The following is a 25,003-nucleotide window of genomic DNA, read 5'->3' as shown; positions in this document are numbered from 1 at the left end:
CGGAGGAATCTCTTAATTCGTGTGAAAGATGCATTGATTGGAATTGTCACTCATAAAGCTATTTAAAAGAGATCTTAATTATAAACTAAAAATCTTGCAATATTCTGCGTTGTTTATTTTCCAGTGCATTTGGCTGTTAATGGTTAAATTTACTACAACTAGCAAATATATAATACATCATACTCTCACTCCCTCGCTTGTCCAGACCCGAACTTCTTGCAGGGAAGGAGCTGGTGGGCATCCTTCTGACTTTTCTACGAGCTTCATAACGTCTTTGTCGAGAGTATTCAAGGAGCTGCCAGCCAGATACTCCAGGATTGTCCATTTCTGAAAATTCCTTATCCGGGATGTTAAGAGCATTCTAACTTCAGTATTGGTCTTCTCCACGCGAAAGAAGAGAACTATCGACAATTCAGGATTGGGGAATATTGGATTGAGGTCCAGATGTTTTTGAGACAAGATAAAATGAAAAGATTGAGTTGTAAGAAGTAATATAGAGACACCTACGTTGGAAACGTTTGTGATATTTGCATTTTGCAGTTCGTGAAGATCGAACTGCACGTTATATTTCCTTCCGGAAAAGAAGTCTTTGATCATGTAGGCACAAGCCTCTCCATCAAACTGATAGAATATTCTGTGAAGAATGTCTCCTGACATCGTCGATACGATAGAAAATCTGTAATACAAGTCTACAATAACACTGATATTTAGTATCCTTGCTATATAAAACTTAAACGCATAAATACATTATGGAACATTAACGTATTCGTATATCAAATACAAATAAAAGAAACTTGTGTTCTGGATTCGAATCCGTTTGATAAAAGCTTAACTTTTACTTTGTGATTTTAACTCTTTCTTAGTCTCGTTCAACAAACCAAAAGTAACACAGCACTTATGAAATATCATTCTCTGAGCAATACTGCATGTTTGTCATTTTATACTCATTTTTAACAAATAAAAGGAAATGGGAATGATTTTTAATTCAACTTTACCTTATGTAAAAAGAAACAAGAAGGACGTATCAATGGTATTTTCATCACCCAATCAAAACTGCTTGGTCAGACGATCAAAATTACACGTGTTCACGTTCGACCAGTGATATTATTGAAACCACTGAAGATTGTGAATTACGATCTCTTTGAAAGCATACTTAAAGTGCTGACAAAGTATAAATTAATGAAACCCATCGGAACTCGAACAAGTCTGACTTATGAACATGCAACGGATATGGATCATATAAGCCATTATATGTACGCGAATCCGAACATTTTACAAACTGTAATATACCTTCCATTTTTTGCGAAATAGTAATAAATCTCTGGTTGCTAGATCAAGACTTTCAAGCAAAATTGAACTTGTCGAACGTTTTTCATCGAACACAAATCAAAACTGTTTGAACATCATCCACATCCTATTATGTGGTGTTGCAAATGGTGGCAGTCGTCCTGCACTTTACTAAAAGAAAGTCAAAGAGAATCCAATTTGTCTGTAGAAGGCATTTCTTGCGTAGAGGATGGTATAGGGTCTGACTTTAGTCAAACACATCTTGCCATCTTGATGACATGCTAGGAGAAGACAAAGAAGAAATTAAACGTTGGTTTACGCCAAAAGGACATCATCAAAGGGCAAATATTAATTACATTGCTCAATTTTTTTTTCCAACAATATAAAGCGAAAACCACCAATCCCAGTGTCTATTATGTAGTGTTGTTTAAACGTCAAAGAAACAAATCTCAAGTGCCAAACAGATTGGTACACCATGGCTCAATTATGCGTATGACGATGCTATTCAAACAACACATGCATATTTATCTATCGATTTAAATCCTAACACTTATGATAAATTTGCCATTTCGTACAAATTTGTTTCACGATTGCCACCAAGAAGGAAGTGCTTTCATTTACACACCAGAATTGCCGTTTACTCATGTCTAAAAGCTATAACAATCGCATTCACGTTTTATTTTCATTTTAGTAATATTCAACATGATTTCCGTTCAGACTCATCCTGCTGCCAAATTTTTTCGTGCACTGTGTGGCGTCAGTCGTGAAAGAAAATTCACAAGTTTGTTTGCATTTGAAAAGCTAGTCTTAAAGAAGTGTCACGATGGTTTACTTTAATAGCACGCCAGTTACACCAAGTATAATTCACATACCACATCAGACAAAACGTTGTTATTCCTAAAAAAAAGCCCCATAAAGTAACTTTTCACAAGTGGCAGATCCGGCAATTGATATTCAAACCAAAACTCAGATCAATTTGAAACCTAGTGGCTCTTTAGTAGGAGATTCAAAGTTGGTTTTACAACAAAATGGCCGACATCCTCTACGATGACACAGCATTTCTTACTCAAGCGTGTCAAAAGAACTAAAAAGAGACATTTATTGTGTCACCACTGAATATACCGAAACAAGCTAATGTCGCTGATCGTGTTCAGAGAACTTTGAGGGAATGTATGTGGAAATATTTACACATCAACGTACTCTCAAATACATCGAAATGTTACCACATCTAGCCAAAGCTTACAATCAATCGTATCATCGTAGCATTTGATGTGTACAAGAAGTGACACCTGGAAACGAAGTGTTAATCCTTAGAGTTCGCAATTGGAAAAAAACAAAAACAGACTTTTGCCAAAGGTCATTTACCCAACTGAATGACATAATTGCTTCATGTCACTGGACACGTGCATGGACATGATCCTCCTGTCCATACATATCAGAATATGAACAGAGAATTGTTAAAAGGAACCTTTTACTTGCCTGCGTTACTATCATTGATTAATGAATAAGAAAACGAGTACTTGCCTGAGTTACAATCATTGATTAATGAATACGACAACAAGTACTTGCCTACGTTTCAATTATTGGTTAATGAATAAGAAAACGAGCACTTGCCTGCTTTATAATCATTGATTAATGAATAAGAAAACGAGTACCATATCTAAATCATTCTCGCTCGAAGAACAAGTAAAGTGGAAAAACATCGACTTCAAAAAGTAAAAGTTCGTTTGAAACGGTTACCACCTAGTGCTGATAATGGATTGCAGATTCACAATTCATCGACTGAAAAGAAATAGATGTTACCAACATACCGTTATAAACACACCAGCTAGTTCTCCTTCTCAGCGTTACTCTCTTCAAGAACTGGGTGTGATGTGGAAGACGTGTCCCTAAATATCAAATCTTCCTTTGCTGCCACACCTTTGTGGTGTGTTGTATCATCGGAGCAGCCGTCGGAACCTTTGAGTTTGCAACAAGGAGAAAATAACTCCGAACTATTTTAATTAGAAGTTTTATTGTTTATCTTCAACCTAGGTGTTAAAATACACCGACAGTAGCAAGAACAATGGTAACATTGCCACCATCACCAGTTAGGACAACACCACTATCACAATAACAGCGGTCCTCTGGAACATATGGAAATTAGTTTTTATTTTGTGACTCCTCGAAGGCTAGAAACATCGAACCATATATACGAATAACCAATTGTATTTAACATTACCTAAGGACAGTTATTTTCATGTGTTTAGCAATAATATCTCATGTCATGGTGTTTCACAGTCAAATTACGTCAATTGGGTGTACAATTGGATGAAGAATATCATTGGCAAGTAGCCTTAGTAGAAATCATTATTCCCACTCAAATCATCAATTTCAACGAAAGTCAAAACACGTTCATCGTCGATTTCCTTAACGAACAAGTTCAAGAACAGTTGGACAAAAACGATCCTGACTATGACGAATACACAAGGTATCTTCAACTAATCTTTGATTTACAAACTATAACATGATAATTCTTGAAGGATATTATTCAATCACGGTCATCTCGTCGATGGGATTTCAGCTATGTTCAGCGATCATTTTGGCAAAGATCTCGAGAAACGTTTCCGAAGTGTACAGATTGAATACTATGCCTGTTGCCATGGTCTTAAAATCGATGTTTATCACTGCATAACGATGTCTATTACATTTTCGACGGTTTGTTTGCTATTCTGGGTTGATACACCCCTCTCGTTTTTATGAAAGACTTTCACAACAATTATCGGTTCTATAAGTCTTTTTGCTTTCGTATTGATTTTAACAAGGAACTAAATTTGTTTAGTCTGCTGTCGTCGAGCACGCAAATCGTAGAAATGAGTACCACCGTTGCCTAGAGTCGTTCTCTTCAAAGTCGATCCTGCCATAGCTGCTTAGGATGAAGGAGGAAACACGTATCATATTCACGGAGAATATGTGCGTCCTTATTATTTTCCTGTCAGTAAACCGTACTTGGACATTACAGATGTTTCAGAAACTATGAATTCATTTAAAGACATTTTTTGATTATATATTCGTGATTCGTTAGTACTATTGGTACATCAGTTCAATAGTGAAAGTTATATCGGAATACCACGGGAACTCATTTGGATTACTCGATTCCTCTGGAACTGATCGAACGTTTAGGACTAATTGAGTTTTAATTTACCATGCTTTAAGTTATTGTTAATTTTTCACTTTAGGAAAATAAATTATGTTTTCAATTTTACAAACCTTGTTCGTTTTCGCTCTTTTTTGTTACTTAGTTTAACATATAGTCTTAATATTATGCTGTCTAAAACGATTTTCCACTGAATTATAATATATGTATCCTGTGTTTCAAGGATTCGCTCGACAACGAGGACATATTTTAGAAGATATGTTACAGAAAAGTTCTTCGTAAGATAGCACTCATCTTGAAACCGATGGTCATTCGAGGATTGCAAGCTTTAAAAGATGTGGTTTTGACGCAAGGAAAGAATTTCTCCAAAACTCATCGACAAAGAAACAAAGTCATAAAGAAACCTTCGTGAAGCAGGAAAAATGTCTTGCTTCACTGGAAAAGATCTTTTGGACCTCGCTTCAAACGTCTGGCCATGGCAGTAATATTTGCTATACGCCACAGCAATGACGACGCACAAGGAGACGTCAAAACACTTCATATCTGATAGACATGTTAAGATAAAGATGAAAAGAAGAACAGAAGCTGCCAGAGAAGTGCATTTTACTGATTATTAATTGGATATTGAAGCACCGAGGTTGTTGCGAATGGTCCAAGTCGACGATGAAGAATATGCAAGAAACCCATTGGGTAGAATTTCATCCCTTGTCGATTTGGACCACCTGTGCACCCATCGCATTTAAACTCAAAGGACAAATCCGAAGATCTCATGGATCTCAACGACAGTTCAAAATGAGTAACTGTAACATATGCGTCGATGCCGGAGTGGCTCACTTCAACAATTTCTCATGCATTTGTTGTTCAGTGAATTGGGTTTGTACCTCTATTGCAAAAGTAGTCAGCAGCAACCAAGCTTACCTGGAGAAACGCTAGACGTATAGAACAGAAGTCAAGAACACATATAGATGCCTCCAGGATAGGGAAACGTGACACTTTGGACACTTTCAACGACACTGAATTGACTACAATTGATTTATATGGTTTTCTGCATACAGATGGTGTACACTGTATTCTCCAGAGCCACTGTAAAATGATCTTAAAGCTAAGTTGGCCTGATTGTACAGAGTAGAGATATTCATCACCACTGTTTGTTCTGGGTAAAATCAAATCCCCACCACGTATCTCCTCACTTTATAATCTTCGTACGAAATACTTTTGGCTTCTTTTGGTACCTAACTGTCATTATACTTCAGACAGTGTCAAGTAAGATCTCAAGTAATTTTTCTTGGCAAAGTTAGGTTTAAAAGGTCTGGTGTACAACGTTTGGCCATCTCGAGTGACTTCTATCGTGAACACGTTCGCGAAATCATTTTGAGATATGGCTCCGCTAAGGGCCGCATTGATGACGGTTGGCATAATCAGAAAACTCTTCGGTAGCTGTCCTTGGAAATATAAAATCATCTTTTATGTTGGATCAGTGTCCAGAGGTAATGGTGATGGCTTTTACATCCACTCATCGTAAAGTATACGTGGCTGTTGTTCTGTTCAAAGGTTGACCAATATCGTTTCGGATGTTTTCCTACACGTCCGTGCTTAAAGAATATAAAGCGCTACATTCACCAGTCTTAATAAAAACCTGCACATTGAAACTAAAAAATACATTCTTAGAAAAACTGCAAATCCTAGCAGGCGAACCATTACTGCAACTACGTAGAGAGGGGCCACCAATAAAATACTCGACAAGAATATCCACGCAAGGAAGAGCGCACACAACAAAGAAGATCATTGAAAGATGCAAAATCCCTTTTAGCCGTCGTCTGATGCCTCAAATAACTGGAGGAAGAAGGATCAATAACATTATAAAAGAATTAGGATTGGACAATATCCAAGCAGTAGAAATAGCTTACCTTGATCCAACATCGTGGCAATCCAAAGCACCCTCAATAAATTTTAGAGCAACTACATGGTGGAAAATTCAGATGAACCACAGATTTTAAAATTGGAAATTATGAAAGAAATAGAAGATACATACTATGGATTTACAAGAATATGCACAGATGGAGCGAAATCAAAAGAACCCAATAGAACAGCGGGAGCAATCTTTATCAAAGAGAGGAACGTTGTACCTGGAAAGAGACTACCAAACGACTATTCAATCTATACTGCTGAATTCTGGGCGATTATGGACGACCTTAAATGAATAGTCGTTAACATACCGGAAAAATCAGTCATACGCAGTGACTCGCTAAGTTTCTAAAATCACTTGAATCAAATGACTCGCATATCAGAACAAATTTTCTAACATAAGTAAACCTGATACTTAAAAAACTTGACGATAATCAGCAAGTAGTAGAATTCATGTGGATCCCAACCCACATCGACATTCTAGGAAACGAAAAGGCAGACAAGTAGGCCAAATTTATGTTACAAGAAATAAGACTAACCGATATAAAATACAGTATACAGGAAATATACAGCCAAATCAGGAGAAAAATTTATGCCAAAATGACAGTTTTTGGAGCACCAGCAGAAAGGTGAGAACCCTATACATGATTCAAAATCATGAGAATCGCAATATAGTTAACACATAATTCCTAAACAGCCAAGACATGAGAATCGTCAACTGTTTAAAAACAGGAAAGACACTTCTGGTAGGCAGTTTCGGGAGGTTTCTTGAAATAAATGCCATACGGGGTACTAACTGTCCCCAATGTCCAAAATTAGAAGACTTAAACCATGTCTTCAATGAATGTTTGTACTACGCAACACAAAAGGAAAAAGCTCTGGGAAAAACAAACAAAATAGCTGACGCGAGTACATATCCGGAATTTTTGTTACCATCTAACAAGAACCCAACGCTACCTTATCTTGACATCATTTGTTTCCTCTTGGATATAGGAAAGAAAGGAAAAAGTGAAATTCTGAATTTTCACCTCCCACTAGTATTTTCCATTTATACGTATCCATTAAAGGTAAGTATTGACTCCTCGCACCTATTAATAACAAATATGCTACCATTGGTGGGTCTATCAACAATATTAAGCAATAAGGTAGAATATAATAGACTAGGGTTAAATTATGAATGCAGCGCAGGGGCCTTGGCCGGGACAAATGAATCAAGAATTATAGGAACAGCTGGAGACCAGCCGCATAGGGTGTGGTGTTATGCCGGTGCACATACGGCGGACCCTATAACGATCGAGACAGATGGACCTGACCCCCCCCCCCCCCCGTGCCATGCTGCGATTCTTGGCACTCGACTTAATAATGCCAATGGTAAGATGCCTCATATTATTCAGTACCAGTAAACAAGGCAATAAGACACTCACCAACTCAAGCAATGCATGTAGTGACGAACTAGGAGATAGCACATAAGTATGACTAATAATATTAAATATCAAGTAATAAGGTAGAAAATAGACTAGGACAGAACAATACACACCAAATTCCCACTGACCGCTAATGGGTATCATAAACATTTGGACATTATACAACTATTAGGACTTGGTATACCATCTACAACACGATGGATTAATCATAAGCACTATATAGTACAAATCCCCAAATAAGCATTATAAATCAGTCTAAGCCCAAGACTGATATGGCCAGCCACACAAGGTGGCACTTTAAAACAGGGACATTAATTACAGAGGGACCCAAATTAATAATCATAAGGTGGTCAATAAGCCAAAGCATTAGGTCCCTCGCACAATGCGGACTAAATAGGATAGGATATTGTCACTTAAACATGGCAGGACTGGTAAATTATTATGAAACCTGGTCCAATAAATAAAGAGATATCAGGTGGTTAAACACAAAAACATCAGGCCCTGTAATAATAATAACTGAATCAAATTAAAACTTAAGATATAAGCCATGTAAATAACTATGTTTTAGTAAAACCCACTGGCGAATCTCACATTTTGATTCACACAATAATAATGTTCATTGGCACAGAGAGTCTAATTTCAAAATTTCGTCAGGACGACACAATTTATATTTTGGACAAGGTGGTGAAAAAATTACAAATGGATAAACGGACACTATGCGTGGCGCCCATCTGGCTCCTCAGACCCTGGTCTATCTTTTCCAGGTCCGGACATGGTATTTGATTAGGCAGTGCAGAATGTGGTAAGATGAGTATGTGCGCTACAGTTCCCACTCATGTAATGTCCCGTGGGGCTTAATTATGGCCCCGGAGTCGGAAAAAAATAAAAAGCATACGGTGTATGCATTAAAGCATACGGGAGTGTGACAGTAATTCCCACCCGTACAAGTAACTAAATATCCAGCGGTACTGGAACTAAATAGAAGCACATGTCCTACTGGGCGAAAGCGTCGATAATTGAATGGAACAAACGAACAGGCTTACTATTCATCTTTAATCCACTGGAGAAGAAAGAAGAATGGCAAGAGAGCATTGAAATATGAGGACATTAATGATAGCCGTCGGTTTGATGGAATGGATAGAGCAACTCCTGGATAGGGTGAAGGGAATGGAGTCCTACTCTCAAAGAGACATGTAAAGAGGGATGTGGCCTCGCTAAAAGTCACCAAGTAGTTTGCAATAGATATGATAGTGTTATTGATGACGAAATCACCAAATTAATTCTGCCTGGGCGGAAGAAAAGAGGGAAAAGGAGCGCCTGAACAGGGAGAGTCAATTTTAGCGCCGGAATGCCAGTTGTATGAGTATCCAAGAAAAGATGAGGAAAGGGGGATATAGATGGGATTCCTGATAAGTAACTACCACGGCAACAGCAGCAACAACCAGAACCACATATGATACCATAAACAAGGGTTGGAAGATGGAGGCCAATGAATCAAGTTTTAGTCTCATTGTTTCTACCAAAACATTTTGGTATGGAGCTAATAGATGGGGCAACAACGTGGGCCTGTGGTGCACAACCCGGGAGGTGTTGCCACTAAGGGCGAGGATTGGTGGCAGAAATCCAACGGCCCTATTCATGGCCACCCAGATCGCTGGAAAATGGAAATACTACTCAAATTCACTGCCGTTACACATAATGTACTGCATGTTTTGTAAGTATATGTCTATCTTTACAACTAAAACTTAAAATCTCATATCCTTGCTTGTATGCCATAGTACTTGAACCCTCGATGCCACTGACCCCCTAACCCTACTACTTCCATTACTCTGCTGCTGAAACCCTGTGGGAAGGCATCGGACTCGCAGTGAACACTTCCTGTAAATCTACACGCAATAAGTCAAATACCAAGTTGACAGACCCTTAAATATACACCTATAAGACAAAATAGCAGGATGACAAATGTGTAAAACTACACCCTATAAGTCAAATGCCAAGTTAAGAGATCCGTAAATATACACCCTATAAGCCAGATAACAAGTTGACAGAGCTGTAAATGTACATCCTATAAGTGAATTACAAAGTTGACAAAAATTTGCTGCGTTTTCAAAGGAAAGTGATAGAATGACGGACAGCGATACAAAATCAATTTACAAACATTTGTCCTCAAAACAAGTATAGTTAGATTAGAGATAATAGTGTCTTATTTGAAAATAAAAATCAACTTTCTACTCATTACCACACTGGCGTTGGTTGGGGTTGGGGCTGGCCAAGGGGTGGGGGCATTTGCTAACTTTAAGGTGTTATTTCACATATTTGAGAAATTTAAATGAAGCTAGCAAGCTTCACAATGTCATCTAAAGTGGAGAACTTTATTTTAAATCCTACCCAGGAAGAGTTACAGTCCTTGAAAAGGGATACATTGCTCTAGCTTGCCATACAATATGATTTTTCTGAGACAAAAACGTCTTTAACGAAGAAAGAAATAAAAAACATTTTGGTACAATGTTTAGTGGAAAGAATTGTTTGGATAAAAGAACTTTGGGTTTGATTAATTAATCTATATCTGCTCTGCAATGAAAGTAACAAAAGTGGAATTAAAACAAGATGGAAATAGAGTCAAGAAAGCGTCAGCTTAAGAAAGTGGAATGAGGGAGACACATGCAGGTACGGAAAGATGAGAGAGAATAGCATCTGCAGAAAGAGAAAAGAAAAATAGAAAATGAGAAAGAGAAGATAAGCAAATGCAAATGCATGTGCAAAGAGAAGAACATAGAGGGAAATACAGATACTTAGAGAAAGAGAAAAGGAAGAAAGGGAGTTTCAATTTAGATTAAAAGAATTACAGCTGGCATGTGGAAAGCACCCATTTTGCATACAATTCAGGTTTCGATTGTTTCCAGGAAAAAGGTTGGTATCCCCTTTTAAAGAAATAGAAGGATACAAACATTTTCGTCATTTGGAAAAAAGTGCTGACAATTTTAAATGGCCAAGAGAGCATTGAACTCTATCATTACAAAGTGTACTTATCCTCATGTCAATAAGTCTTCTTCACAACAGTTACTTGGTATAAAAGACAATGTAGTCTCATAAAAGCACTTCCAAATCTCAAACTGGCACAACTTTTAGAAATCAAGTTTCTGATAGGACTGATAAAAATCCTTATATCTTCCTACCTACATCTATTGCAAGAAAAAAGGGCACATTGTTTCTGATTGCTACAAATTAAGAAAACCAACAGGATTAGACAGACCTATTCCAAATTTTCTTATTACTAAGAGACCAAGGACACAGACATATATTGAGAGCAATACATTTGTTGGGTCAAAGAAACCTTAGCCTAATTTTATTAAGAACCATTCATTTCTAAATGTTCTATATTACTTATGGGTGTGTCTGCCAAATCTATTCCTATTACAATTTTAAGAGACGCAGGAGCTACTCGGTGTCTTCTAATGAAGGAAATCTTATTAAGGGAGTAGTGAGACTTTGTTAATATTCCTCTTCATTGTGTAAATTTTGTCATAATACTCTGTCTCAGGACCCGTGACAGTCGAAACAGTGATGTCTGTACCGAACGAGGGTATTCTTTTATTACTAGGCAATTACGTAGCTGGAGATAAAGTTATGGTTAACCCACTTGTAAATGACAAGCCTTGTTTGGATCAGAAAATCGGTTCAACTGAAAAATAAATCAATGATTTATACCCAATTTGTGCAGTTCCTAGAGTTATGGCAAAGAAAGCTCTTGAGAATGATGTTGATCAGAAAATTATTCTTTAGCTGACACATTTATTGATCAGCCTTTTGATGAGGTCACTTTTCTTCCTGGTATGGATCTATCAAAAGGTATTGATCACAATGATCCTCGTTTAACTATTAATTTTTTTATTCTAATCGGTGTGACAAACGGCAATCACTCATTGTCGAAAAGGAAAAAGATACTAGGATGTCATGCGTGTTTCAGAGGGTCTGTAGCGAATTCAATGCACAGAAGTACCTGTTTGTTATTTTTTCAAAATGGGGTTTGTGGGGGCTGGCTGGTGTTGGGTTGGTGGGGTTGATTGGCGAATTGTACCTTCTTACAAGGTGTCCGCTTTATTTAGTCATCGTTATCTAAAGGGTGATCGCCCTCGGTGTTGTTCCCCAAATCGAGTAAATATTAATATAATAAATTATAAAGTGTGAAACTTATGGATGGAATAAATAGAGATCTGAGCAGATATATAGAACAGAGTGACACGAATCCCCGTACATGAAATACAACAATCTGATCAATTACATAAACAACTGTGATAATACATTACATTAGGAAGACACACTTCTCTTTTGAAATAAATCGTTCACCGAATTTCAAACACAAATGTACTTATGAAAACAACCGATCTGTTTTAAAAGATAGAATTGGTCCATCGTAAAATCGAGTGAACACTCGAAGTCATTGCCTTGTACAACTTTATAATCTGCTTAATTCTGGTTCACTCCAACTTTACTGTGGCTGTTCTTCTTGGTCCTTTCGCGTTTTTCTTCTCCAAAGTCTCTGTTGTCTCGCCTCTTTCGGCCCTCAAGTTTGTGTGGCTTGGTGGATACGAAAGTACGTAGATACGTATCTACTTGGGTAAGTAGGTACGTGGATACGTCAGTGGAGCTATTTCCCCTTTCAAAATAAACAGAGAAGCGATCTAAATCTTCTGTCAGATATCCTACTGGGAATAATAGATCATTACTCCTCTCTCGTTATGTCAGATATCAACCTATCGTAATTCAAACATATAACAATGGCTATCTGGTCAAGCCAAACATTGCAGTTCATAAACAAACATAGTTTCATAAGATTAATGTACTTCCTAACTGCTGAGTCATCACTGACTCACATTAACATCACACGAGACTTAACAGTTCCATTCTCGTCTCAATTACACAAATGAATGAATGGAATTCATTATATGGTTTAACTATGTTATTTTCAGCAAATACACACATTCAAGTCTTTAGCATACATGAAATTTTACTTCATGGCTTAACAAGGTTAATTTCAGTCAATACGCACTCAAGTCTTTATATACGTGAAATCATCTAAGATCGGAGAATTCACACGGATTGTCGTAACTCATATCAGCTAAAGCAATGCGTGAAATTCTTAAAATACCTGATTCCTTATAATAATCAAGACGACAAATTCAAACAATTCGCTAAACTTACATAACGAAGATCATTGTACGAATTCAGATAGATAAACTAAAAACACAGCTATACTCATATCAAGAAAATTGTTCTTCAAATAAAAACAAATAAGTTCATGCAAATATAAGCAAATAAATTCAAGCAAATCATTATATTGGTATCAACGAATTACATGAGATTGACGCAGATACCTTGTGCTTTCAAGCTTTGCTCGCTTCGACCGCCAGAATTGTGTTCTTCGACTTTCTAGACATTCGTTCCCTCGGATAAATGTTTTACGAGAGAATTTCTTCTAAATTAAATCTCGGAGTATCCTATATTTTTTTCTTCTTGTAGGAAAACGTAGACTGACTAAATTTTTCGATGGAGCAGATTAAATCCAAGACATTTCGTGTGGGACCCCACACCGCCATTTAGCGTAACCAATCAGGATTAAATATATCTGCCGCATTTTATAACTAGACGCCAAAATTATGGTCAGCCTGACTTCTAAATCTCCAAACAACTTATCCTGGACAATTTCGACTCTGACATGTTCGATACAAAGATCGAAGTTAACCCTTTCCTCCCAGACTGTTTAACGGTTAAATAAACGAAGGCTTAATTAAGAATCAGTTCTTCTCACGACACAGACATTAAAAATCATTTGCAGTATAGCGATTAAACACTGTCCCCATAATTCTAATTAACTGTTTTCTTGCCCAAATTAATGTGCTCTTTACAGATCGACAGAAATTTGCACCATTACAGGGTCTTTGTGTTAAAATGTAGACCGGAAAAGATTGGGATGAAGGTGTTCATTTGCTTTTGGTTGCTGTTTGTGAATCTTTTCAAGAATCATTAGGATTCAGTCCGTTTGAACCAATATTTGGACATATTGTGTGTGGTCCATTGAAGTTATTCAAAGAGAAACTTCTTTCAACTGAAGATTTAGAAATTAATCTTCTTGGCTATGTTTCTAATTTCAAATATTAATTGTTAAAAGCATATGAAGCAGTAAGAACTAATTTTCACTCTACTCAGGCAAAAGTTAAACTACGGTATAACGACATTGGTATAAAGGAACGGAGTTTTAAGCCTGGTGATAGAGTTCTGGCTCTCTTGCCCGTACCGAAAAATCCTCTTCAGGCGAAGTACTTAAGTCCTTGAACAGTTGAAAAGAAAGTAAGTGACTTCAGTTATGTCATTAACAATTCTAGGAGGCGAAAGTAAAAACAACTGTTCCATATAAATATGTTAAAGGAGTAAGTTGGTGGTAGTGATAGCCTTGGAGTGGTATATATATATATATATATATATATATATATATATATATATATATATATATATATATATATATATATATATATATATATATACCCTAAAAAAATGTACATCATCCTAATCCGACTGGGAGCTTAATGTCATTACTTTGATAGATTATTTCTTTGATATGTTTCGTTTAGAATTTGAAGATATAAATTTACGATAAGAAAGTGATAATGATGGCAAAATTTCAGAAAACTAACAGAATTATGACTCCTTTATTCTCTGATTATAGTGCAATTTAGTTTGGTTGCGATTTATGATAGCAGTAGGAAATAAAATCTTAATCGCAAACTTTGATGAACTTTGAGTTCAGTGTATATAAAACATAAATGAGCAACGTGGACTGTTAATGTTGAGTTTTTCTTGATATGGTGTAATTTATATCACGATGTAGAGCCTGTAGAACATGTTCTTTGACACAGTGCTTTGCATACGGATGAATCGGAGATTTTGGTTTAGTTTTTGCAGCCCGAATGTATGTGACATCATTGGTTCTAAAAAAAAGTCTTTTTTTTGCCGTAACCAAGATCAGTAGCTCGGCGTACAGTACGGAATTATTCCAATCGACCCGTTTGAAAAGTACAACATCATATTTTTAAAAAAAGCACTTCAGGAAATTAATCTCCATGTAAGCACACAATTTCCGGCCCATAAAGTTCACGCAAAATATATGGCCTTACAAAATGTCAAATTTTCCTCTTTGAAAAATTGCGACATCGTTTTTGAGTTCTATAAATAGCTGTATATATATTCGAATAACTGCGGTTATTATCGTAGAAACTGATGAATACACGTAAAAGCGTTACTGTGATGGAGACTTAAATATAAGAAGAAATGTTGCGTGCGATGCGAAGAAGGCCATGTTCTTGGGTGGACTACAGGCCGAAAGCGCGTCTGCGACACCTCAGCTATCCTTAGTAAGCTTCCAAGGCTGCCTCCCTATAATACGTAGTACGTAGAAATGCACATGCTGAACTACAACTACTGCGGGCCCAGAGCCCAGAGAGACATCTGGCTGGACGCCTCCAACATCCACAATCTAGGTGAGGCGTCCACAAATCTTGTGAACACCGACTCCTACAGGAATCACCTATCGTACTCTCGCAGAAACGACTTGAGCAGCTAGCATGAGGCGGACGTGGACCTAAACCATGACCTAATGGTCGCCGTTGGCGAGCACATACTCGTTTGAAACGGGATGAAGGCCAGGTTGGCGCTTAATGGTCGTGCAGACACCAAAATATGGGCCTAATATGTTTTAGAGATGGGGGAACGTGTTGAACTCGTCTGTGATAGTCCCTAATGTTACTGGACATTGTGGATGAGAATCAGGTTGTGTGACAGATCTACCGATCCGCGTCGCGCCGAATTGCCCTAATCAGTTTCAACGTGTCGATTCTCAACGAGGATTACTGGGTCGACGTATTGCTTTTCCGCACGATACAGTTCACAGGCGTGCAGATAAGTACGCGTGGACCGTGGTAGACGTAGACAGCCGCTACAAGGAAACTGATCCGTTATTCAGCAAGGATACTGTCGAGACTGCCGACGCCCTAACATGGCATAAAGAGCTGCAGGTCGACCCCAGGCGGGAGTATTTGGACGCCGCGTTGCAACTTCTGGACCGGTATGGCTTACGCGTGTAACGCGGAGAGGCTTTCATTCATCGGGCACAGGGTTTGAAGGCCCAATTTAACCGAACCTTGGCCAAGCACCTGTTAGGCCACTAGTTTGCCAGAAAGTGTTTTCTTTAAAGAAAGTTATGACGGCACACAGCGTGGAATTGGCTTTGTGAATGCTGACCGTGATGTCTTACCTGAATGAAGAGATGACCAGGTTTCCTGGCACAAAGCCAGTAGTCTCCATCGGACATCGCCTGCAGATCATGCAATACGATACCAGTATACCTTCCAAGTGTATTCTCAACAAGCGCGAAGCGTGCTGAGTCAAACTGTATGTCTCAAACTTTACGCTTTGTCTTCAAAGCACCTGTCAAACGAGCAGATAGCGGAGATTTGATACCTATGAGATAAGGGGATCTTTCCGGAATACATGGCTTGGATGGACAGAAAAACCCTACTATGTGTGCTGCAGTTATAGCGGACTTACACCCGCACGAGGATCAAGAATAAGAGCCTCCCTCCTACGATGGTGCAACGTCTGCTGAATGGCTTCATAAAAGCTGTTGTCTAGGAAGATTTTAAACTCATCAAAGATTTTCTTGGCTTTCAGCAATATTTTGGACGTGGCTATATGCCCGGATTGTAATTCCAACGCGAGCGATCCATTTTTTTCCGTGTCCAGTGAAAACAGTCTTGTTATTGTTCCTGCTATATACCTCTATATGGTGGTTAATTGCTATGTATGTCTGCAGTGGTGTGGGTAAACACATTCACTGTGTGAGGTTCTCGAAGTTTAGCTGATGCCGTAGATAAGTCTTGATCGTTGATCTGACAACGCCCTTGAGCCTCTGCGACTTGACCCTCTTTACTCTTAGGATACAGTATATATTCGTACGTAGGCTCACAAACTCAGCGAAGGGACTCCGTTTTATACATCCTTATATTTTCATGCCAACATCTTGTTAACGTCACTATGGAGGGAATGGTCTTTAAGGACTCAGTCGTATCGTAGAAGTTGCCTTCTCAACCATGTCTCCCGACTCCACTTTCAGCAGAAGTCTGTCGTTATATATGCAGAAGAGCTGAGTCATGGAAGTGTAACGTTCCTTTATGTGGAAACAGTAGCATTTAATATTTCGTTAGATCGAGAAGAGATTGACCAATGAAGATGAGACTATTAAGATCGGGTCTGGCTTGGAGGAATGTACCTCCACCAGGTTATCCTAAAAGATTTTACCGGTTTGAAAGGCTGGATCAGCGATCAGGCGTCGCAGCATGTCCCTTTGGCCCTCGGGCCAGACCAGGTCGAAGCGGATGAGCTCCCACAGATTTGCAATGGCTTGCCGAAGACGGAAATATTGAACAGCTTGAAGTATTCGTTGTCAAAACCATTCGTAGTTTTAGCCTGCAGGTCAGAATATTTTGGATGTTGGGTGTCATCCACGGATTCTGGTTAAACTCCAGCTATCTGGTAAATCTTATTGACCCGCATGCCAAGGCTAGTGTGAAGTTGTAGGTCTCGGTAGTGATTGACGTGTCGCTCCTTCATCAGCAGATTGTGTACAAGCTTTGTGCATACGGTATAACGACCTCGACCTCCCAGTTTGTCCACCAGACCGTGCTAGTAGGGAGATAGCCAATCGTTTGGAATAGTCATAGATTCAGGTGCTGAAGGGTAGTCATCGTGACGGTCTTGCAGGTCTTCTGGATTGTCCAAATCCACCTCAAGAGAGTAGCCCTTGGGCACATCTGGGCTATGCAACTTAAGTCAATTGGCTCAGTGTGGGTAAGCTCCGTATTATGGCCCATCCATGGCATTAGAGAGGCAATCTGCGTGCTAGATTGTATGATGTCGTAGTCCGGACATATGGGATTATTGTCCTTTGCATATCGCTTACTGACCATCGAGGTGCCACTTCGAAGCGCTCGCTGAACAAAGATGATCATGTCAATGTGTATCAGTAGCTGACATTAGATTCCACAGCTAAACAGTCTCAACTGACTATGATCCTTTACTGACACAAATCCCTTCAAATTATAATACATTTGGCATTTTAATTTTAACCATGAAGACTGCTTTATTAATCTTGGCACCATCATACCAACAAACAAAGAAAAACAGTCTAGATGCGGTTGGACTTCATGGCCTAGACTTGTATGCAGATTCTGTTGTCAGGTTTTTACCCACTTTCTACATTTTTCCTGGCCATTTAATTTTTAAAGAATGAGATGTTGAATCATATTTTTCAACTTAATAATTTTTTCAATTTCTATCAGATTTATTTTAGTTGTCTCAGAAACGTATGAAAATTAGGTTAAGAGGAAAAGGCTCGTCATCTGATACAAACTGATGTGTGTTTGGTTGTCGTAAAGAAAAGGTTTTTCGAGCAGTAGTCATGGCAAGTCAAGAACATCTACAATGGATCTCATACTATTTATTTTTACTTAAGACAACTCGACACCTAAAAAATTCCATATCGAAGAACATTATCTTACTGATGTCGAAAACGATCATTTGTCTCCTTCTATATACATCCTTCATATTTAGAGGGGAAAAAAACCCGGAAAAAAATGAACATTTCATCTCTTTGTTATAGTAATCGCTTTCCCTCCCGTTAGTTTGTACTCCCTAATAATTTTAGAAACGAAAGCATCAAGGACATAAAAATGCACAAAACTTAGCCATTTAATTTCCTCAGTTTATATATTTCTAACCTGCTCTACGCCGTGTGTGTGTGTGTGTGTCTAACACTTCATCTTGTTCACGCTTCTAAACACACGGGAGTTTCTTTACTAACACGGTCGCCATATTGGCCTGATCAAGTCTATTTTTTTTGTTTTCTTCAGATAACATATATGAAGCTCGTTCTATGTCTTCGATAAGCTCTAAATAATTCCTTACATTTCTGTAACTTTGGGAGTCATGTTCCTTTGAACAGATGCATACAAGAATTACACATTTTTATTTTGTTCGATTAATTTTTATTAAAGATATTTAAACTAGACATTCCAAATACGAATGCACATGACACAGTTTTTACCGACAATGGGCTGACCTAGAAACCAGACGAGGACTGAACAATTTTTCCCCCTTCATTCGGGAAGTAAGAAATTGACAACGCCAGGTAAATATGTTCGCATTAAGACTAAGTAAAGACCGAACAGAACTAGTAGTAGACCCTTCTTCCTTGTAACTGATATTCTACTTTAAAATCAATACATGTCAACGGCTTGCATATGTTTCATAGTACACTGACATAAAAAATATCAAAGTGGTGTCTTTTAAATACTATTACGTGACTTTGAGAGAGATTGTAATGCCCTAGAAGATTGACGCTTTGGCATTATTTACACACGTGCAGGCTTCACTGAGCAGCACACATGACACGATGCTATCTTTGAGACATTGTTTCGAATATTACAGCTATCATATACTTACACGAAGTAAACTTTTTTTTCTAAAACATCTAATGGATATAAAATGATAGTCATCATATTCAACATCATCACTAATTCTATATACTCACTCTGCTATTCTATAATAATAATAATAATAATAATAATAATAATAATAATAATAATTATTATTATTATTATTATTATTATTATTATTATTATTAAGTTGCTGTTAATGCTGGTGCTGTGATTATTGCTAATTTTTCTCATATCATTATTATCTTACTGTATTTTCTCATTCGGATAATTATGGGGCCCCGAGTGGCCGAGTGGTCTAAAGCGCTCACCGTTTCGGATCACTGCCATCTCACCTCTGTCTGCGTGGGTTCGAGTCCAAGGCTCGGCTAGCGTGGGTACGTGGGAAAGCCTGCCAGTAGCTTCTCGTGGGTCGGTGGTTCTTCCCTGGGTTTTCCAGGGTTCTTCCTCCACCAGTTATACTGGCCGCCATGTATAGCCTATACTGTGCTGAAAAATGGCATTAAACCCTAGAACAACAACATCATTCGGATAATTAGTAGTTTTAGCTAGTTTACAGTAATTGTAATGTAGTTTTCAATAATTAGCATTTGTTCTAAATAAGACAAATTATATCTAACCTCCTGAATATGGGTCCACTCTCTTGCCTCAGATAACGAATATGAAAGCAAGATATCCTCTAGCATCACATACATCGACTAGAGGTAGGCATGAATTGTTGTTATTCGAGACGAGCTTCATGTGCTTGTAAGCATGATATAATCTCGTCTCTTTCGTCAATATATATAGAACTGATCACGGCCGGCGCCAGACACGGCCAGACTATCTGGCGCCCTAGGCAAGTTTAGATTCTGGCCCCCCCCCCCGAAAATATCAATTTCCAAATTTATAAACAACAACAACAAAAATTAAAAATGCGCCCCCCTGAAACCGGCGCCCTAGGCGGCTGCCTAATTTGCCTATATGGTAGCGCCGGCCCTGGAACTGATATATTCTCGTCTCTTTCGTCAAAATAAATAGAACTGATATAATCTCGTCTCTTTCGTCAAAATAAATAGAACTGGCATACTCCTCAATAAGCAATTGGTATTGGAACAGATGAAGAAACATGCATAGGTGGCAGATATATGCTATACACTTTAATATGCTCTTATAATCTGAGTAAATAGCAATTATTCTCATATGACTTTACGTGCATTCAAACATGTACAAATAGTTAAAAACTCTTGTGATTTTAGTCTTCATGATAATTAAAAAGCTAAATAACGCGGAGGCAGGAATAAGAAACGACTGATACTTACCTTGGCTTATAGTGCGATCCGTGTCCAAATCTAGGTTACTATTTCTTGCATTAGACAAGTAAACTGAATAGTAGAGTCAAGTTGGAATACTTTCGTTGTTACAGCAGTCGAAGGATAATATAGGTGGTGAAACATGAGATACGTTTTAACATGCTGCTAAAAATGTATAGCTCTGTTGTTGTTGTTGTTATATGACCGGCACCTTTACAAGGATGGCATTGTTCAACCAGGACGACCTTACCTCTCTAAAATGTTGTTAGTTTATGGGAAAGCGTTTGGTAGCGGACGTACAGTCTTCATAACTCACATTGTTTTGTTTCAAGACTCATTGGGCATGGAAATTTTTTGTATATTTTATTCCTGCATGCATTTCTGTTATAAGTTATTCTTACGCATTCCTTCGTAAAACACATCATTGGTGGAAATGTAGGAGTAAGTTGCGCGGGGGTGGAGGTGATCCAGACATTTCGCTAGAAAAGGTGTCTAAATGTAGGATTATCAATAATGAAGACAGGTTATAGTGTTTACTTGATGACTATATCGAAAGCACGACAAAGCAAATACCATATAATTGGCTTTCATATGTAAGTCCTTGAGACCTCACGAAGGTAAACAATGAATAGGACATTTAATAGGACCAAGTCATACAGTTAGACCAGTATAATAAGCCGACGTTCTGACATTCGTTTTCTACATTTCGACAGCTCTGTCTCTTTAAATACCAAAACGATTATTAAATTCAATGGAAATCATTGTTCAGATTCTCTACATTTATTATATTTATCGCTTGTAATACACTTAATTTATAATCTTCAATAAAGTTCATGGGGAGGGTGAACGCGGTATGCATCGATAACAGTGTCCTTAAACGCCGTGTCATTTGATTTTTATTTTGAAGAAAAAGCAGGTGTATTCATGTGATAAACACACGTGTTTAAATTTAGTGTCATGAAAATTCTATATCTGCGTTGATGTTGTGAAAATAAATTAAAAGTCCGTCTAGCAAATATTTCGTACCAAGTTCACCTTCTTGTGACGATTGAAAATGTAAAAACTGATTCATTTGTTCTATTTTCTTATGTTTCACAAACCCCAAACCAAGTGTTACGATTCTTTGATCCAATATTAAATCACAGAATGAAAGCAAATACAACAATTTTTATAAAGTTCAACAAACAATTTATTTGTCTTGAATATAAAGTGAAAATTTAAAAGTTACTAACAGTATTGTGAATGAAATCCCAAATAATCCTAAATATTCTATCACAAGTCCTAAAGTATAGAGTGCTCCGAATGAATTCCAGCGTTGAATGTGATGATGTGCCAATAGCCTTGGATGAGTTGATTTGTCATTAGTCTTATTTGATTCACAATGATATAATCCAGATCGTTCTGGAATCAATTCACAATAATCCCAAAATAGTGATTTAGTTCAATATGTCGATTGGGGCATTGCAATTCCAATTAATATATGATTAGTTTTTTCTCCGTTAACTTTACATTGTCAGAATCGTTCAGTATTTTACGATAATGCACACCTTCATGTTGCATTTACGTGCATAAAGGAACTACTTTCTATTGTAAACGACCAATGGACACAGACGCTACTTTTGATTTGTAAACAAATCATGGACACTCGCGTAGTAGGCGCTTTACGTTGTGGTTGTTTAAATTTGTTTCTGAATGAAGTAAAGCAGATCTTTCGAGGACTGCCACATACCAGCTGCTTTGGCACATATCGCGTTAACTTTTTTGATACAATGTTTCCGATTTAGGCTAGCTATACTATAGACGCAAGAAAGGGTCCTTACATATAACATACAAGTGACAAGGCATAAACAGTTTTCTTTAGCTGGTTATAAGAATGGCAAAAGATATGCTTACAGTTTTACATCCTGAATTTCCTCAAAATGTACTTTCTTATTTCTGCAAATCCGAATTACCTGAGCCATGTAATAGGTTCTCAATCTTGATTATACATTTCAAAATTGTACTGTAATTTCGAATATAAGTGCAATTACTTCCTCCTTACTGCACTCAAAATGAAATAAGCATTAAATTTCAAAGAGTCCTTTTGATAATTGCAATCGAAAGACTTCACATTTGCAGATGTCAACACGCTTCTCCCTCGCTTCTTCGACCGCTCGTTTCCCTGAACAAAGGATTGCCATTATCACACCTATATGTTAAAGATTAGTTCAGGGATAAAAAGGAAGTCCACGGGGTGAACGGGGCGTGTTCTTATCCGTCCCACGTTGACAGACAGCGAGAGGGACATTATCCGCTATGTTTGATGGGATCGGTCCACAGCGATATCCAATCAAAAAATTGAGATAGAGGGTGTGATTATAATTCAGACCCGAATGATACCTTTCGAACTCGTAAGATTAATTCAGTATTTGCCTGAAAGGATTGCAGATCAATAGGGTTCATTCCGAGAAAAAAAGCCACTCGTAATCTTGAGGCAAAACTTAGAGGTAGATTCTAAGGAAAGGCAAAGCTTTGAAAAGGAAACTTTTAAAGAGATAGAGAACATCCGATTCCACTGGGTCCCAAGTCTTCAAGAGTTCGAGACGGAATAGAGATTGTAGCCGAGACAGTCGAAGTCGGCAGAAGGGTAGTCATGGGAGAGAAAGTGGAGGAGGAGGAGAAGGAGTCCAGAGAAAGTCAAAAAGGAAGAGAAGGAGTCTAGAGAATGTCGAAGAGGAGGAGGAGAAGGAATTTGAAGAAAGGTCGGGGAGGAAGATGACAAGGAATGGGAGATATAGAAGAGAGAAAGGATACAACCGATGAGTAGAAATACATGGACAGGTGTAAGCAATCTCACACTGCTAATCAAGTGATGAAATAGGCTTATTTAAGGGTCGAGCAAGAGGAGTGTAATTGGAAATTTTGAGTCAATTGATTATTGATTTCTTATTAAATTGTTATTCATTTAATTTCAACCTTTTTTGTATATTTAACCATCTAGTTGTCGATATTGCTAACTAGGGGCTCAGAGCTTTACATCTCTCTTTCACAAAATTTAACCTCCTACCAGAGCCGGGGTGGGACTTCTATAATAGTTTTTAAAAAATTGGGAGCACCCCACCATAACCATACTCTTCGTCACAGTATGGATAATTTGGTTTGGAGTTGCTTTAGAAGGAGTTTGGTTTTTGTTTTGCGTGCACGTACATGGCTACCCAAAGTCTCAGCATCCACGAACGGTAGGATAGCTCCGCTTGTCTGTTTGTCCTCCTCCAAGGTCTCCACATCGCCATACGCGCTTTCCATTTTCGCGTCATCAGCTACTGCTTCAACAGCATCATCGATTGCTTCCACATCATCTATCTTTTCATTGTATTTTTCATCTACATGCGTGCTTCGTTCTGGGAAAGCTCAGTGGCTATAGTGTTGCTGAAACGTGTTCCGATTGCGCATTTGTTTCTACCTGCAGTTCCGATTAATTCTCGAGAAATTGGAATAGATTGCGAACTGTTTCTTTGTTTTGTTGCATTCATTTCTTTGGTAGAGAACTGTTCCACAGAGAAAACGATTCGCTTATATTTTTCACTTTTTCTCGGGAAATAGTAGCATTGTTTTATTTTCCTTTGGGATGTACTTTTGCAACAATTGTTTCTTAGCTTGGCTTCTCGCAAGATCGTCGAAAGCGAGTTCTAGCCCGCGCCATAATCTGGACAGATGAGATGATCCTTTTCTTAAATTTCCTTTTGCCTTGCCTTAGAGAAATGTTTCCACACTGGTCGCTAATTTCCCGAACAATTTCTGCGTGGTTGGCATTTTATAGCAAATGGTGCCAGATGACCGACTGGAAGCCTATCCTATTTTTGTTCTAGTTTCTGAACAAGCAATGCATTTGCAAAACACTTGTATGGCACACGTCTTAAACTATCCTTTTTGCAAACAAATATTTGCTTAGTCCTTGCCTTGTCGCAAAATAGTCTGGAAATATACTAATTGTTGGCATAATTGTGCAGGTTTTTGTAGGTTTTCGTGTACAGACAGACAGGAATAGCTCTCTGTCGGGTTTTATGTCGTCTACGGCTGCTTTTTATATCCATTGTAAGGATCCGGTGCATCTTGATTTTCCTTTGTCTCCACATATCATGGAGGCTTTTTGCTGTGCCGTGAAGGCTTCGTTTTGTTTTCTCTTGCTACCACCTCCGGGCAACGCTTTGTCAAATCGTTTAAATACCGCGACATTATGTTGTGCCCAACCTAGCACCAACAAATGGCTGCCAAATTGAAGATAGATTGTTTCTAGCATTTTAAGACCATGGACTTTCGTTTTGTTCGATCCGGAAATGCAGTACATTTTCCACATTGCAGAAAGGTCAGATGAAGCAGTGTTTTAGACACTACTCTAGTTCCATACTTTACAGAAACTATTTCACCCTTGCC

The 25,003-nt window shown here is 38.1% G+C and overlaps 1 protein-coding gene across 1 annotated transcript in view; it reads right to left on the bottom strand.

Annotated features, from left to right (window-relative positions):
* LOC149805872 (uncharacterized) overlaps positions 1 to 20,888 on the bottom strand; it is a 31,682-nt gene extending 10,794 nt beyond the window's left edge. The window contains exons 1-2 of the mRNA XM_089950607.1: positions 20,600 to 20,888; positions 184 to 676 (exon numbers count right to left, since the gene is read on the bottom strand). Coding sequence (XP_089806733.1) covers positions 184 to 657 — 474 coding nt within the window. The 5' untranslated portion in view covers positions 658 to 676; positions 20,600 to 20,888. The remainder of the gene's footprint in view (positions 1 to 183; positions 677 to 20,599) is intronic.
* Between the last annotated feature and the right edge of the window lie 4,115 nt (positions 20,889 to 25,003).

The sequence above is a fragment of the Sinohyriopsis cumingii genome, chromosome 2 (assembly GCF_028554795.1).
Source record: "Sinohyriopsis cumingii isolate HCF-2022 chromosome 2, ASM2855479v2, whole genome shotgun sequence".
Lineage (NCBI taxonomy): Eukaryota > Metazoa > Mollusca > Bivalvia > Unionida > Unionidae > Sinohyriopsis > Sinohyriopsis cumingii.
Note: the sequence above shows the minus strand (reverse complement) of the source record. Positions and strands in the feature narration are given on the sequence as shown.